General features: G+C 37.1%; 1 protein-coding gene across 1 annotated transcript in view; it reads left to right on the top strand.

Annotated features, from left to right (window-relative positions):
• The first annotated feature begins 7,476 nt into the window (after nt 1–7,476).
• The window catches only part of LOC129244226 (Krueppel-like factor luna), a 48,666-nt gene continuing 37,587 nt past the window's right edge, over nt 7,477–18,555 (top strand). The window contains exons 1-3 of the mRNA XM_054881841.1: nt 7,477–7,665; nt 10,500–11,775; nt 12,311–12,448. Coding sequence (XP_054737816.1) covers nt 7,477–7,665; nt 10,500–11,775; nt 12,311–12,448 — 1,603 coding nt within the window. The remainder of the gene's footprint in view (nt 7,666–10,499; nt 11,776–12,310; nt 12,449–18,555) is intronic.

Genomic DNA, 18,555 nt, shown 5'->3' with positions numbered 1-18,555 from the left:
CGCCGTCTTGTTGAAAATAAACGTTGACCAAATCAATACTATCCAATTCCGGACATAAAAAGTCGTTAATCATCTCTCGATAGTGCAATCCATTCAACGTAACTGTTGATCCAGCTTCGTTTTCGAAAAAGTAAAGTCCATTGACTCCGCCGGACCATAAACCGCACCAAACAGTCACACGTTGAGAGCAAAGAGGCTTTTCAACAATAACTCTTGGATTTTCTGAGCCCCAGATCCGACAATTTTGCTTGTTGACGAAGCCGCCAAGGTGGAAATGGGCCTCATCACTCAAGATGATTTTTCGATGGCATTCCGGATCATTTGCATGCATTTCAACAACCGAAACAGCAAAGACAGAACGTTGTTCTTGTTTTAACTGGGCTTTATAAGCCTTAAACCGAAATCTTTATGCAAAATACAGTGTAGTGACGTTTGTGGAATGCCTAATTCTAAAGAACGACGAGGAATGGACAAACCTGCGTTTTCTTCAACACTTTCGGCTACAACAGCAATATTTTCGGCTGTTCTTGAGCGACGTGCACGGGTTTCATTCTTCACATCACTAACTTGTCCCAACAGCTCGAATTTTTTCACCAATTTCTGTATTGCGGTCCGACAAGGTGCTTCACGATGACCAAAAATGTTCAAGTTTTACGAACCGTCTCTGCCGAATTGTCACCATTTTTGTTGTGAATTTTAATAATTTCAATGCATTGTTTAAGCGTGTATCGTTCTATTTTTAGCAAGAATGATAGAAAGAAGATTGCGCCCATCAGAGAGTACGTGACGTCACGTTTTTCCAACTTGTGCAGTATTGCCAACCATTTGCTCTTCGCAACAAATTTAGTGCTTTTTTATACCGAAAACTTTGAAATTTCGTGTTTGTTTTTTTTTCTAATTTAAAGCTACCGAAACTTTAAGTTAAAAAAAAAACTGTATTATTATACAAAAGAAGGTTAAAAAAGGTCACTCTGAGAAGATTTTAGTGCTAATGAAAATTTTTTTACTCTTATAAAATTTGATAATTTGAAAGTGCAAATTTAATGTTTGGCTCCATTTAAGGTTATGCAAGAATATTAAATCTTCTCCTCTCAACTCTTCTTAAGATTGAAAACCTTCTTACACATTTTAAAAAGAGTTTGAACTTTCTGAATGCGAATTAAAACCACAGAGGTGTAATCGTTTCTTCCGGTCATCAATCCTTAGTGAGACATAGGACATAAAGAGTTATATTCATTGTAAAAATAAGCCACAAAATACCAGAAAATACTAAAGAAATTATACTGACGTTTTTTAAAAAAAGAGTACCTTATCTAGTTACATAACCTCAAATATAGCAAATAAGTCGTTCCCTTAACAAAAAAAGTCTCGCTTAACAAAAAACTCATAAATTAAATTGTACATAAGCATAACACATTTATTAAAAAAAAAACTCACATTCTAAAGACAATTCAATAAAAATTTGTTGTGTTATTTTCTTTGAATGGGCATTTTAGTGCGTTTTTATATTATATCCAAAGCTAGGCAACAATGCAGTAGCGAGAGAGAGATTTGACTGCCGAAAGCAGAAGAACACCAACAACACCTGCAATCGCGGGCAATGCCACCAGATGTTAAAAAAAGTAAAGCTAAATAAAACTGAGTGAATTATTGAACTAATTTTTCAAAAATGTATATTTTACAAAATTTTAAACATTACATTTTAATTAGAACAGGCTAGAAAAATGTCATGAAGAAAGAACTAAACTTCCGAGACTAAATAACAAATCAAAAAGCTAAATCAAGTTACGATAATGGTAATCTGGCCATACTGGAGCTAAAATCACGTAACTCGTTGTCAAATTCGCTGAGAGCAAAGTAACGGAGCCACGGAAGGCGCCATCTCATTATTCTTTCCATCATGTATTTTTTGGTAATGGCGTAGTTTATACTTGTCAAATATCAAAAAATTACCGAAATAGCGGGCTATTCAAAATAACACCTGCGTACATCAGCATGGCGGACATTTTGTTAAGAAATACAAAAATGTAAGAAATACGATTTTCGGCTTTTTCCAAATATTGCCGCTACTTCTCTTAGCCATGGCGTGTACTTAAAATTTCTATGATGTTGTGAAAACATATGTATATCCCAGCACACACTGCAAACATTTTCATAAATACTAAAAACAAAACAAACAAAACCACTTGATCAACTGGTTTACATATCCAGCTAATACGCGATGTGCGTACTACTGTATGTGCGCTTGTGTATGCTTGCGTTTGTATTTTATTACCAAAATGCGCCATAACAGCGCAAAACTCAACAGTTTTCACTTCAGTACAATACAATCAATCAATAAATATGTGCACAAACTGTAACGAATAGTGGATAACGGGGAAGGCAATTTATTCCATGATTCACAATCACGACCACATTATTGAAATAAAAACGAAAATAAAAGCGAGCAACAATCATCAGATATTGAATATGCATATATACATATATACACACACACACTGAAATAAATTCACGCACACACACACAAGTATATTTCGAATGTTTATGAAAAATAAGCGCTCAAATGCTCTGTTCGCTATAATAGCCAAAAATACAAGGTATACACGCTAGCTGCGGTAAAATAGTTATTCCCTTTACTGAACGCTCCTGCATTTGTTTATTATTGTTATTATTGCTCTGGCTTTAGCTATTGAATCACATTCAAAATTCAAAAGTAATATTTTGTATATGGCGCTGAATATATTGGTTATTTATTTCCACGTTCAAAGTTATTGTTATAGATATTGCGCTCGTATGTGTGTACATACATACATATACATATAATATTTTGTAGTTTTTTTTTATTTCCCGATTTGACCAGCCCTTTTCCCTCCCTACGCATGTAAATCATATTTGATGCGTATTTGTTGTTTTTTGCATAACATACTTTATGGCGCTTCTACCATTAGCAGTGCATTTGTAAGTGTGAGGAAATATGTGTATACATAGATATGTAATAATCTTCAATAATCTTCTACAAGAACTTGAAAAAATTGGAGGTAAAATAATATCATATGCCGATGATATTGTAATAGCAATCTCGGGGAAACACCTTCCAACATTATGTGACCTCCAACAAAGATCTCTCAAGAGACTATCACTTTGGTGTAAAAGTCGAGGACTAGAAGTAAATCCGGAAAAAACGGATCTGATACTTTTTAGTAGAAAACACAAAACACCTGCTCTTCAACAAATATTCCTAGGAGGTAAACCACTTAGAGTAATAGAAAGGGCAAAATATCTAGGACTTATACTAGATAGGAAGCTAAATTGGGGGCTCACAGTCGCAGACAGAGCACGTAAAGCTATGACCGCAATGTACTCCTGCGGAAGGCTTATTGGGAAGAAATGGGGATTGGAACCCAGAATGATACATTGGCTAGGTTAGGCCAATTCTCTACTATGGTATTGTAATATGGTGGGATGCCCTTCAGAAGGGTGTGAACATCAAGAAACTTGACAAGGTGCAAAGATTAGCATCTTTTCTGATAACCGGCGCCATGTCAACCACACCATCGAAAGCATTATATGCGACATTAAACCTCCTTCCGGTAGATCTGCAGGCAATATATAACGCACGCAGTGCGGCAATAAGGCTGAACACTCTAAACAAGTGGTCAAACACGGATTATGTAAAATCCTGGCTGGCACTTCGGGGCTTCCCGGACTGGTGGACTATGCACTCCCGCCTATACTTGCCATTACATCATTTACGACCCTCCTACCCTCAAGGGAAGAGTGGGAACGGGACGACGTGAGGCAGGGCGAGTCCATCCATGTATACACAGATGGCTCAAAGCTCGAGGGCAGGGTGGGCGGAGGTGTATATTCCGGACATCTGGGGATCTCCTTCAGTTTTCGGTTCCCCGACTTCTGTAGTGTCTTTCACGCTGAACTGATGGCAATAATAAAAGCCGCGACACTGATACAGTGTGATCCGATATCCGGAAATGATATCTACATTTTCACTGATCGCCAAGCGGCGATAAAATCCCTCACAAAACAGTCGACAACCTCCAAGGTAGCCATGAAATGCCGCACATCTCTTAACGAGATGGCTGAGTCATTTCACCTAAAGGTAACATGGGTTCCTGGCCATCGCGACATTGAGGGGAACTGTAGAGCCGATGAACTAGCAAACTCGGCACTAAATTGTCTGACGAGCACATAGATAATGACATAGGGATACCCTTACAAACATGTAAGCTACTCATCCTTGAAGAAATTGTAAAGAAAGCAAACGAAAGATAGCGTAAAGAAGCCACTTGCAAAATCGCCCGTCAACTATGGCCGACTCTAAATGCTAAACGCACAGAATCTCTGCTAAGCCAAAATAAATACAGTCTTAGCACATTGATCTCAGTCATAACGGGGCACTGCCTAATAGGTAGACACGCCCAAAAGATGGGTGTGCAAACACATGACTTCTGTAGAAGTTGTCTAGATGAGGACGAGGAAGAGACACTCTCGCACCTACTGTGCCACTGCCCTGCTCTATCTAGCCGCAGGTTTACTATTCTGGGTAGACAATTTTTTAATGAGTTAGAAGACCTCAGTTCTATAGAAGACCTCAGTTCTATAGTTTTTGAAAAACACACACTGGTTTTAGGAGAGATAGGGACAAGCTCCCCACGCGGCATCACAATAGGCTATGAGCCTGAGTGTGTCATACAGGACAACCGCTTCAACCTAACCTAACCTAACCTAGATATGTACAAGGTTGTAAGCAAAATTAGTTTCGTATTTCAATCACTTTTACTCAGCTTTCTGTACGTTTCGTGGTCAGAAAGGTCCCTATATGTGTACAACTCACTTGAAAACACAAAACTTCGGTTGAAACTGTTGTCTAACGTGAAAGTTGCAGCGTCTGTCGGAATGGCTTCCTAGAGAGGTAAAAGTCCATAGTTTCATGCAGGATGATCTTCGGATGTCGGTTTCGGAGATTTCGAAGAGATTAGGCCTTTAGGTGAAGGCAAAATATGTTTGGTAGCAAGTTTTTAAGTAAAATGAGCGCATCACCTGAGTAAAATAAAAAGGATATTATCGTTTTATTGATGGTAAAAAACGGGTACGATATATCAAAAGTGTTGTAATGAGGATTAACATATGTACGTAAAAAGGCCAGCTTCGAGAGAAATGAAAGAAATTATTCTTTGTTCTTTTTACTTCAAGCAGGCACCTGGCGGGTAAATTATTACTACTTAACGTGTAATAAATTTATCGAAATTGCGATTTATAAAACACTAATTGGATCCTTGTTAAATACACTACTACAAACATCGAACCAATCACTCATACCAAATCTAACCGGAAAAAAACTATTCAAAGTTATCCCTACCATCTAGTGCCGAATAATATATTTTGCTATCTTCAGCAACCATTTTTAATTTGTACATACACACACTCTCATATTCACTTGCAAATCTATACGTTTGTATGGGCAATTGCCGAAAGTACGTCCATAACATCAGCCATTAATCATCGTACATGAGTGAGTGAAATTGCTTTGCTGCTGATTCATATCCCATTAAAGAAGGTCTTTGTGTTACAGCTTTTCAAAAATACATCCACACACACACACACACACACACACAAACATATGTTGTCGGGAAAATTTATGTTTGCAGCACTCCGAAACTTAGAGGGAAACACAAATATATTATAGTATATATGCGTGTATGTTTGTGTCGCCGTATGAACATATGTATGCACCCAGTCAACAAAAGCTATCGACTTTTTGAAAATCTCTTATAAAATGTTCAATGATAGAAATGACTCTTGCTTTGGTCGGTGTATACATGCATACGAGAGTGGATTGATAAGTCTTTAGAATGAAAACTAGACATTGGTTTTTTAACAAAAGATTTATTTATTTTTCAACATAATCTCCTTTTAAGTCAATACATTTTTTTCAACGCTTTTCTAACATATTTATTCCTTCTCTAAAATAAGTTTTTTCAAAACCTTCAAAATAAGCATTTGTTTCAGCTATAACTTCACTATTTGGCGCAAATCTTTTTCCGCCGAGCCATTTTTTCATATTTGGAAAAAGGAAAAAGTCACTGGGAGCTAAATCTGGCGAATATGGTGGATGAGGGAGCAATTCATAGCCTAACTCATTTATTTTTTTCTGCGTTTTCCAAGATGAATGTGAAGGAGCGTTATCATGATAAAAGAGGATTTTCTTCTTCTTCAAATGTGGCTGTTTTTGCTTAATATTTTGGTCCAATGTATTCAACAAAGATGAATAATAATCAGCTGTGATGGGTTTACCCTTTTCAAGATAATCTATGAAAATTATACCTTGTGCATCCCAAACAATAGATGGCATAACCTTACCAGCTGATGCAACGACCTTTGCCTTCTTTGGAGCACTTGAGCCACGTTCTACCCATTGTTTGGACTGTTTTTTTAGACTCTGGTGTATAGTGGTGGATCCACGTTTCATCCATCGTTATGAAACGACGCAAAAATTCCGATGGATTTCTGTTAAACATGTCTAAACCAACTTTTGAAGTCGACATTCGGTTCATTTTTTGCCGAGGAGTTAGCAAACGCGGCACCCATCTAGCTGAACGCTTTTTCATACCCAATTCATTATGTATTATGTTATGCACACGTTCATAACTAATGTTAACAATGTCAGCGATCTCTCTCAATTTAATTCTTCAATCTTGTGTGACAATTTTGTACACTTTTTCCACCGTTTCTGGAGTCGTTACTTCTTTTGGCCTCCCAGAGCGTGGCTCATCTTTGGTGCTTATCCGATCATGTTTAAACTCGTTTACCCAATTGTAAACTGTTGAATTTGAGGGTGCATGTTCCCCTAATACTGTCTGCAACTGCTCAATAATTTGTTTCTGGTTTAAACCTTTCAAATGAAAGAACTTTATAACAACACGAAGTTAACTTTTTTCCATTTTTAATAAAAATACAAAAGTGTTTTGCAAAAATAATTCTCAAAAAAGTACCGTTTGACCATATGTTATGAAATTTTGACAGCTCGCTTTTGATAGTTCACTTTTAACGATCACAATAATTAAGTAAATTTATGACCGATACATGTCGCAATTCTAAAGACTTATCAATCCACCCTCGTATATAGTATGTATTAGACCGTACAACATAATCTAACTTTTTTTTAACACGTTCACGCCGGCGCGTACCACCGGTGGCTCGCACAAGATTGCTTCATGAGGCGGCGTGTACCAGCGGTGGCCCGCACAAGATTGCTTCATGGGACGGCGTGTACTACCAATGGTACTTTATTAGACGGTACCTATGAGATGAGAAGCCATAAACGACTACCCTTATGAAAAAATTTCGTTTTATATATTATAACCTGCAATCGCTTCCGATAGAGCGAAAAGATGTAAACGTTGCCGTCTGTGGGCGAAGGCCATGAATAACAGCGCCGGCGGGAACGTGTTAAATAAGATGTTCAAAGTTAAGGTCAAAGTATTCTACGCACTGTGCCCCATCGAGCTCAAATTCAAGCTACCGGATCACTGCAGTGTAGTCCATGCGGAAGTAGCCGCAGTCAAGAAAGAAATTGTTGGTTACTACTATCAAGAAAATAAACATTTACTTCGGCATTCAAGAGCCAATGAAAGCTCTGGGCTGGATGTTGGTGCGCTCGAAATTAGTCGGGGAATGTCTGGCTTACCTTTGGGCTGCGAATATTTTGAAATTAGGCCCATCCCTTAGTCCCTGGTCATAGGGATATAGATGCGATAGCTAGACAGGAGGCATATCGGTTCTTAGCAATATTACCAACCTGATGGATTTCATCTGTAGAATTGAGAGATTTACACAACCGTACGTAGTAATCGTTCGGTATTTTCCATAACCCTCAAAACTTTCGGTACATACGTCTGATGAGGTACATCGAAAAGGAGATACAGCATTCATTTTCTACTTAGATACCTGGAGCAATCGAGGAACTAGTGATAATGAAAAGCTTATTATGTATGATAATAATGAAAAAAAAGAAGCAAATGTTATGGAAAAAGTGAGCTGAAACTGATTCTAATCACTGTCAACAATTAGAAATTTGTAAGCATGTTTTTCAGTTGAATCAACCAGATCAAGATTGACTGGGTTCTTTAGATGCATGATTCATAGAATCTTAACGCTGTGTTCTCGGATTATGTTGTTCATAGCAAACAAAAACCATCGTTAGTTAACCTCTTAAACCCTTTCCAGCATAAAAACCTTAAGCCGAACACTTAAGCATGGCTCCCAAATTATGATTTTTTTTTTCACTTTGCAGAGCGATCTTATTCAAATAGAGTTGCATAATGCACCTAGTTTTGTCGCGAAATCCCAAGAAGTTCTACGCTGATGGAATGAAATATTATAAGACAAACTTAGAAACTCTTTTAATGGTCCGAATGGTATTTTATTGTATTCTGCAACAAACTATGTTATTTTTTTTAATAATTTGTATTCTTAATACCATCCAAAGTGTAGTTATGTTAGTTTAGCGGTTTACTTGGTTTAGATGTTGATAAAAAGTTAAGTTTGTCAATTTTTTGCCCTACTTTTATTAGATAAACCTATTTTTTCTTAACATCTTCTGTAATATGGCGACGTTTTAATAAGAAATGATTACGTTGAATATAAATTTATATATTATATTTCAAATAAAATTTCGATTTGAAACTCTTTCGGTTCCTTTCAGCTTCAAAAAATTGTTTCACTGGGTATGTGCAGCGCGACGATTGCTTTGGCGTATGTATGTACATATGTAAATATGTAGATATAAGTTACGGCACGCTCATAAATTTTTACACAAAAGTGTCCTGTATGTACATATGATATATCAAGTTGTATTCAGAAACGAACACTGCTTCAGGACAAAATATTTGTAAGAACGAGGTGCCACACAGTTTCATCGCTGGAGAACAGAGTATTTTTTATTATATTTCACGTAGTAGTAGTATTGGTGTTTATAATAGTTAGTTTTGTAAATGTTTTAAAAGGTGATAATACTAGGCGCCAGCTTTTGACCATAAATCGAATTCAATGGCACTTCCCGTTTAATATCTGGAGACTCCTAGCGAGGCGTTAAAGATGTTTGTAGCGGCATTGTCTTGATGGAACCCAAAAGTCTTTCTATTGCCTGCTTCAATCTTGCAAGTTGTTGAAAGTAGAGGTCGGAATTGAGTGTTTGGCCCAATCGTAGCAACTTATACCTTTCTGGTCATATAAAAGACAATTGGCTACACCAACACAAAAGGATCGAAAAGCTGTTTTTGGAGCATAATGTAACCTTTAAACAAAATATTTGAATTCATTTAAAAAGTTGCATTGATTACCTGTGAAATATCCTTTCTACTTGTAGTAAACAAATTTAACATTTTATAAGTAGTTCATAGATGAACAGGATCGGTGTTTTCTTTTTCAACTTTAAAAAGACATACAATGGTGACAGTTCATTTCGATGTGATTGAAGTCGATCTCGGTATTTCCTGGTTAACTTTTTTATATCCTCTTTTATTAAAGAAATTTTTAAGTCCCAATAAATTTGGAAAAGAAGTCATCTACCACGGAGCGTTAACCAAGGTGTGTATGGTTTTGGACTGAAAACGTTACAGAATTTCCAATTTTCAACCTGACGTTGTGCCCCGCAGTCGGATTCCATAAAGGAAAGGCTTGTTGTCTATTGAGAGGGGGTTTACGGTTTCACAGCCAATTCATGTTTCGAAACATTAATAATAAGCCGTTAATTCAAATATAGGTATTTGGCAGTATCATAGTGGTTCTCTTTGTAGTAATGGTTGTATGTAAAGATTTATTTTGGTTCACTTTCCAGCACCAGCTCTAAAACCATTTGGAGATTTTATTTATGTCCATCAACTAAGCAGAATGGGTTTGTGCAGGAATAAAGTTATCTGGGATGCCAGTAGGCAAGTCTCGGAACCCCAAAACCATGTGACATTTAGAGGCAACATAAACGTACTTCGTAAATTGTGTGAATGGCATCGTTCAAATACACACCCCGGCTTTGCGCGGGGGCACGGATCCGGCCGAGTGCAAGCAAGAGCTCGGATTATGTTAATTATTAGGACACTGTGTCTTATTGGCATAGACCTATAATTATAGAAAATTCTGAAAACTCCACAAGAAAGAGTCCAGCGTGATCAAATCACATTGGTAGACAACTCAGGTCATTTTAGCGAGAGATCTCCATGCCATCAAATCGTTTGTAAAAAAATTTTGTCATTTTCACTAGTCCGTTAAATCTTGTGACTGAGTAATAAACAATGGATTTGCCGTAAGCCACCTTGAACGCCACCGTCTGTTGATATCGATCGGCAACTTTCAGGAAAAAATCTCATGGTTTTGCTTCAAGTAGATTAAAAAAATATATATGTATATTTTTTCCACCTCTTCTAAATATATGTATGTTCCTCAAACGAAGTATTAAATTTTGACTTTATCTATCTCTCTTATAGACATGGTACGAATTGGAGCGCTATCTACGAGATGAACCCAAATTGCAATCATACAAAAAAATCCATTCCGAAATCGACACAGCTTGGGATCTGCTATCCGCACCAGCGCGCATTTTCGAGGAGCTGAAAATCAAAGAGCAAAATCTCGATTCAGTTTCAACTACATCGTCAGTATCATCAACATGTTCAGGTATGTCGTGGGATAGCAGTGGTTCACAGACGCTTAGTTGTTCAGTTGTGGTGAAGAAGGAGCGGATAGATGAAGATGAAGATGAACTGCATTTGGATGGTTGTGAGGAAAAATTTACCGCATCTGCATTGGCCACATCGCTGGGTAATGCCGCTGCCACCTCACTCGCGTATTCACCATGTGGATCTGCTTCGAGTACGCCCACGCCGGTTGCTGGTGCCATCAATACTGCCAGTATCGGGACCACTATTTCGACAGTATCGGAGAAGGGCATTAAATTGCGCGTGATTACCACAAAGGCTCATAACAAAGGTGCTACTAATCGTGCTAATAGCATTAATGTTAGCATCAGCAGTGGCCATAATAGCAACAATCAAAGTAACAGTAGTAGCAGTACAAGCCCGCATGATTATATGTCGCCGACGCTGACGCCACCATCATCACCCGAATCGATACGTACCAGCAACACAAATAACACTCAGCAGCAGCAACAGCAACAACAAATCGATGCTGGCACCCTAAGTGCTACCGAGTTGGCTGCACTTATTCAACAGCAACAGCGCCTCGGTCAGACGCAATACTCCGCTGGATCACCAACTTCAGCAGCCATACTACGCTTTTCCAGTGCCGTATCGACTCTGGTTAATAGCAGCAAGAATCCTACATTGACGTCGACTACAGTTCCTCTGCTACAACAGCAACAACAACAGCAGCAAAAGTCACACTTGAGCACACAAACTACGAGCGCTGGCACCAATACCGAACCACATCCGCTACAACCAACGCAGTCACAGTCATCAGTATCGTCTTCGTCGTCATCTTCGTCAACGGTACATAGCAACATTCCGCGCAGCACTATCGTTCGTCTAACATCAGCGAATGGTACGAAGAGTGGCGCTATTAGTTTGGCGCGTATCATACAAATGCAGAATAGTGGTAGTGGGAGTGTGGCTGCAGCGATGCTGAATGCGACAGTTACTTCGAAACAACAACAACAAATGCAACAACATGTGATGAATATGGCGGTGACAGCAGCGCAGATCGCACAGCGTGGCACGCAACTGCAGAATCCGCAAGTAACCACATGTGAGTAGCTATGAAGAAAATAAAAAACATGTTTAATATTGATTGAAATATGTTTGTTTGGAGAGAGATGAGATAGAGATAGAAATAGAGAAAGAGGAGATACAGATAGAATTCGAGCTTAACTCTCTTGTTTTATCCGAAATTCCGTTTATATATTGTAATGTTTTTCTCAAAGAAAACGTCTCTCTATAATTTTTCTGACTTCCATCACTAGATAGCTAGGTAGGTAGTTAGGTAAAAGTGGTAGTCTATGACACCACAGTAGCAGTTTAAAAAGCAAGCCCATGGTTCTGGCTGCACTTATATTTCTAAGGTCATCAGCATCATTCAAGAACTTAAAAAGCAAATTCTACATGGCCCACCCTATAGATATGTAGCAACAGTTTATAGCTAGCATACTCAGTCTGTAAAAGCTATGTAACTTAAAAAGCTGTAACTATTGTATTGGAACAATTTAATAGGCTTCAATTATATTTAAAATTTTAATTATTACTTACTTCATATTAACTTCTTGTGCCACCCTTAACCATTGCAGTGACCACTAAGAACCACCAACGACTACATGATCATAGTCCAGATGCTAAGCGTCGAATACATAAGTGCCAATTTTTGGGTTGCAAAAAAGTCTATACAAAAAGTTCGCATCTAAAAGCGCATCAAAGAACGCACACCGGTAAGTAAAGTATAGGTTTATAAAAACAGAAAATATTAAAATAATATACAAGTATATAGGTATGTATGTAAAACGAGAAGGAAGTTCTTCGACAGAAGTTTAGCTATATAATTTTTAGATTAGGTTTTAATTAGGATATAATGGCTTCTCACGGACAATTCTAGTACATTCGTTATAATAACAGAATACCTGCATCAATAATATAGTCTGATGTCCTTTAGCCATGTTTGTTGTTTTTTATCGATGGTCGATATATGACTCCATAGTGGTCCTGAAAAGTATAGAAAAATCAATTCACGGGGGAATATATGATTTGCCATGAATTATCACGCAGAGGGAGCCGTTAAAAACTTCCAATTCGATAAAATAAATAAATAATTGACGCTCACACTTCTGTTAGGTGTTTAGCCAAGTCCTTCCTCCTATTTGTAGCGTGCGTCTTGATGTTGCTCCATAAATGGAGCTACCTACTGTTTTAAACCGAGTCCGAACGGTATATGTTGTTTTATATGGTGCTTCTTCATGGTACAAATACACTATAATAGTTCTAAGCAAGAAGAGACTAGAGTATTCACAGAGGACTAAAAATATATGTACAGTGGTACAGAATCTGTCCCTTTCTCAAGCAGGTGTCGTTGACCGAATTTTACAGACTTTCGGAATACTTTCATGTTTTTCTAGTCACGATATACGCAGTTGACATGGTCAAAAAGCTGGTCAGAACATAGCTTCTTTATGATCAATCTGGCTGTACTCAAGCCACTTAGATCGGTAACGACTGCTGAGTTCAGGGAAGCAGGAGGAAGCAAGCCTCTGCGCGATGTGAGGGTCTGAGAGAGGACTCGAGGAATCGAGTCTATGAACATAATCCTCTCTCTGTGTATTTTGTTTTCACATGTGAAGGTTAATAGAATATCACAAAATAAAATATAAAAAAAAATAAAATAAATATTAACACCAAAAAAAAAAAAAAAAATTATCTCAACACCTTTCTTACAGCTTGTTATTACCATTTGCCATATGGCTGGCAGATTCAGCGGTTTCCATAAGGAGTGCTGTATAAAAGATGGAAATCAGAAAGATGGAAAATCCACTCAATACATCCTGAGTGAATGTTCCACTCTTCAAGGCAATAAAAAATAAGGGAATGCACATCCTGTATGAATGTTCTACTCTTCTCTGAATGCGTCTTGCTGAAATATCTGTTTGGATGGAAGGATATAGGTACTGATTCTTTCAAAGAGTAGCCCATTTAACCTTACCAAACCGAACATCAGGGGCCGTTTTATTAGTGAGCAGATGGTTTAATCACATGCCGTAGGTTACAGTTGAGTAATTTGTTGATGAAATTACATAGAGTTGACAGAACTAACAACCCTTGGTGTACCCATATCATTTTAGGCATTTAGAGATTTCTGTAATTTAGGATGCTGCTTATCCAATTCTTCAGTTTGGTGTGCTACGAAATATTGGGTAGTCGAAAAAGTTTTTTCGTATTTCTAATCAAACATCATTTCATTTTTTTTATATCTATAATGAACTTTATTAAACCAAATATGTACCATTTTGGTCGACCACCTTTTGCCATTTTTCTTCTAGAGGCATTATTCCATCAGTGTAAAACTTTTGTGGTTTCTCGGCGAAAAACTGCGACAAGTAATTTTCACAGGCTTCTCTTGAAGCCAACTTTACTCCATTAAGGGAGTTCTGCATTGACCGAAAGAAATGGTAGTCCGATGGTGCAAGGTCAGGGCTATATGGCGCATGCATAAAAACTTCCCAGCCAAGCTCTCCCAGTGTTTGCCGAGTCATCAAAGATGTGTGTGGCCTAGCGTTGTCCTAATGGAAGACGACGCCCTTTCTGCTGATCAGTTCCGGCCGTTTTTTTTCGATTGCTTACTTCAATCTCATTAGTTGTTGACAGTAAAGTGTAGAATCAATCGTTTGAGCAGGCTGGAGCAGCTCATAGTGGATGATTCCTTTCCAATCCCACCAAACACACAGCATAACCTTTCGAGGCATCAATCCTGTCTTTGCGACCGTTTGTTGAGCTTCACCACCCTTGCACCATGATCTTTTTCGCACATTATTGTCGTATTTGATCCACTTTTCGTCTCCTATTACCATTCGCTTCAGAAATGGTTCGATCTCATTTCGTTTCAGCAAAGAATCGCAGTTGTTAATTCGGTCCATTAAATTTTTCACAGACAATTCATGTGGTACCCAAACATCGAGCTTCTTTTTGTAACCAGCCTTTTTTAAATGGTGATGATGAATGTTTAGTGCCTTGGCGATGTCACGGCAGCTTATGTGACGGTCCTGGTCAATCTTTTCCATAATTTCATCGACTTTTTCAACGACAGGTCGACCGGAGCGGGGTGCATCTTTCACATCGAAATTTCCAGGACGGAAGCGAGCGAACCATTGAGCATCACGAACTGATACAGCATCGTCTCCGTAAACTTCACAAATTCCATTGGTGGCTTGCGTGACATTCTTCCCTTTTTTATACAAAAATTTCAAAATATAGCGAATTTCTTCATTATTTTCACTCATGTTTGAACAGCTAAAACTTTTTTTCAACTTCTCCGAATTTAATTTTTTTTTGGTTAAATGAAGCTTAAAATGTCACCTTTCTAACACCATATGATATGACACAATGTGATTGGTAGCACTGGAGATAGATGACTCCAACGACATCTATTGACAAAATACGGAAAGACTTTTCCGTTGCTAGCTCGTACAGCACGTAGCATCAATAAATGGTATGCCAATTTAACATTTTTTTTAGGAAAAAACTCTTTTATTGTAGTTTCATAATTGCACTATTCACATATAAAGAAAGCTGTCAGTAACTCATCAAAAGCTGACATCATAAGCTCAGAAAATACTCTAGCATTTTTATTGGCGTACATGTATTCATGAACATGCAAACAGAACAGCTTCAACCACAACAATAAAAATAATAAATCAAAATATCAGCATCAATTCATAAACGATGAGTTAGTACCTACATACATATGCCTATTTGCACACTCACCGACACCAAAGTGACCTCCATGCATGCTATTCTCTGAGCAGAGACCAAATGCTACGCCAGCACAGAAGCAGTGCAACAGGCAGAATTAGAAGTGAGCCTATACACAGAAAAATACGCTTAACCTAGTCATATATCAAAAAGCCTATACCATTAGAATGATACTAACAACAAAAGTAATAAAAGCACAAAGTTTCGAGAAAATCCACCCTTAGCGCCGAAAAAAATCACTAGCTACACTCATATGTACTACATATAATATATATATACATACATATGTACGCGGGCACATTTGAACAAATATATTTGTGTTTTCATAAGTTCGTGTATGTAAGTTCATATTTTCAAATATGAAAAATTACCATTTTCAACACAAAAATCAGTCATTTCATCAAAATTAGTGTGAGACATTGTCGGGTCGCAAGAATTGATGGGTTGGTGCTAACGCTCGATACTCGTACATGCACATTGCGTACATGAAATATTGCAAGTTTGTGTTATCGTGTGGAAATTTTGAATGTTTTGCTGTCAGGTTCACTGATGATAAATTTTTCAACACTTTTCACTCGCACAAAATGGTGTTTTTAGGGTGGAGTGTTTGAGAGTGTGGGTAAGTGAGTGAAAATATAACATCTATCGCAAAAAGCGAATAACAAAGAGCATTTGTGCGAAGCATTTGAGTATCCATTGAATATTTTAGGCAGCTGGAAATAGGCTTGAAAAAAACAGCAATTTTTATTACTATTAGTGACGAGTAGCGATTTTTTGTTAGTTTTCTATGAAGTTTTTTTTAGTATTTTTTGCACATGGTATACATGCTGCACATAAAAATTTTCAAACTTAGAAACATGCACTTAAGCGCCTAAAAAGGCCCAAAAAAAAACTGGAAAATATGTAAGTGATTTTATGACTCTCTGTATTATGACTATTTTTGATTCTTTTATTAGCAAACTTCTCAATTGCTATTTTTGTGAAAGAATACAAAATTTTTGATTTAGATTTTTTCTTTAGCTCTACAACTACTCAGCATCGGGAGCAGAATTAGGCGGTCTTATAATTATAATATCTCATTCAGAAAATTCATCATTCTACTGTAGTACTCGTATTGTATTTGAATAAAAAAAATAGTGAATGTTATTTGTAATTATGATAACAGATATGAAGATTAGTTCACCTGCTGTCACGTAACCAATTGTTTGCACTTGCAATTCAAAAGTTTCTCAAACTGAACCACAAATCAAGTTCACACCCTATCCTCAAGCATTATCAGCATACGACCCATTGACCTAGTCTCGGAATATGGGAATGAGTACTGAGGATGTAGTATAATTCTCTACATGTTGAGAGTTGGCCTTATATGACCACTCAAGAATGATAGAAAGAAGATTGCGACCATCAGAGCGTACGTGACGTCACGTTTGCTGAGTTGTGCAGTATTGCCAACCATTTGCTCTTCGCAATAAATTTAGTGCTTTTTTATACCGAAAATGCGAAAATTTTGAAGTTTCGTGTTTGTTTCTTTTTTTTTAATTTAAAGCTACCGAAACTTTAGGTTAAAAAACAAATTATATTATTAATATATATATATTATATTATTTTGAAAGTGTGAATTTAATTTTTTGGTCCTTTTAAGGTTATGCAAGAATATTAAATCTTTTTCTCTCAACTCTTCTTAAGATTGAAAACCTTTTTACACATTTTAAAAGGCGTTTGAATTTACTGAATGCGGATTAAAACCATAGAGGTGTAATCGTTTCTTCCGGCCATCAATCCTTAGTGGGACATAGGGCATCAAGAGGTGTATTCATTGTAAAAATAAGCCACAAAATACCAGAAAATACTAAAGAAACCATACTGACATTTTTACAAAAAGAGTACCTTATCTAGTTACATAACCTCAAAAATAGCAAATAAGTTTTTCCCTTAACAAAATAGTCTCGCTTGACAAAAATAACTTATAAATTAAATTTTACATAAGCATAACACATTTATTTAAAAAAAAAAAAACGCACATTTTAAAGACAATTTGTCACGCATACAAAGTTCTTTAAGTGATGGAATAACAATTTGTTGTGCTATTTTCTTTGAATGGGAATTTTAGTGCGATTTTATATCCAAAGGTAGGCAATACTGCAGTAGCGAGAGAGAGATTTGACTGCCGAAAGCCAACAACAACACCTGCAATCGCGGGCAATGTCACCAGATGTTAAAAAAAGTAAAGCTAAATAAAACTAAGTGAATTATTGAACTAATTTAAAAAAAATTTATATTTTACAAAATTATAAACATTACTTTTAATTAGAACAGGCTAGAAAAATGTCATGAAGAAAGAACTAAAACTCTCAGACTAAATAACAAAAAAAATGCTAAATCAAGTTACGAAAATGGTATTCTGGCCGTACTGGAGCTAAAATCACGTAACTCGTTATCAAATTCGCTGAGAGCAAAGTAACGGGACCACGATAGGCGCCATCTCGTTATTCTTTCCATCATGATGACCACTTAAATTTTTGAATATAGTAGTATAAATATAACCGGAGCAGATATGATGTATATGGAGATAAAGAGGTGAACTACTGGTACAGCTTCCTTGGCTAATTCTTTCAGAGAATATTTCGCTCAAATACTCCATGGTGGTTGTCATTTACCATGGTTCTACAAAATACAGTGGGAGAGCATAATAGAGAACTTATAAAATATTGTTTCTGTTCGTCGAAGAAGGGCTTCGATGTTCAGTTAGCAAAGGAAGTCATCTACAACTTTAAAATAGTACATATAATACCTATTCTGAAAACTATAAGCTGCCTTATGGAAATAGTTATTTTTGGAATAAGGCTATAAGAATTTCGCATTTCACTTCAAATACACTCTTAAGGCCTCTTCTATTCGCCATTTCCCCGCTCGCTATTTCCATGCTCGATTAACTTGACGAAAAATTTGCATGCGAAAGCAACGACTAAGTTATCGAGTAAGATTCGCCGCTAGTAAGTATGGTTACAGCTCATTAGGCCGCACTGCCTTAACAGTCCATGTAATTTAAGGCAGTTCTCTTCCCGTGTTGCGGACATAT

Source organism: Anastrepha obliqua, chromosome 4 (assembly GCF_027943255.1).
Source record: "Anastrepha obliqua isolate idAnaObli1 chromosome 4, idAnaObli1_1.0, whole genome shotgun sequence".
NCBI lineage: Eukaryota > Metazoa > Arthropoda > Insecta > Diptera > Tephritidae > Anastrepha > Anastrepha obliqua.
Note: the sequence above shows the minus strand (reverse complement) of the source record. Positions and strands in the feature narration are given on the sequence as shown.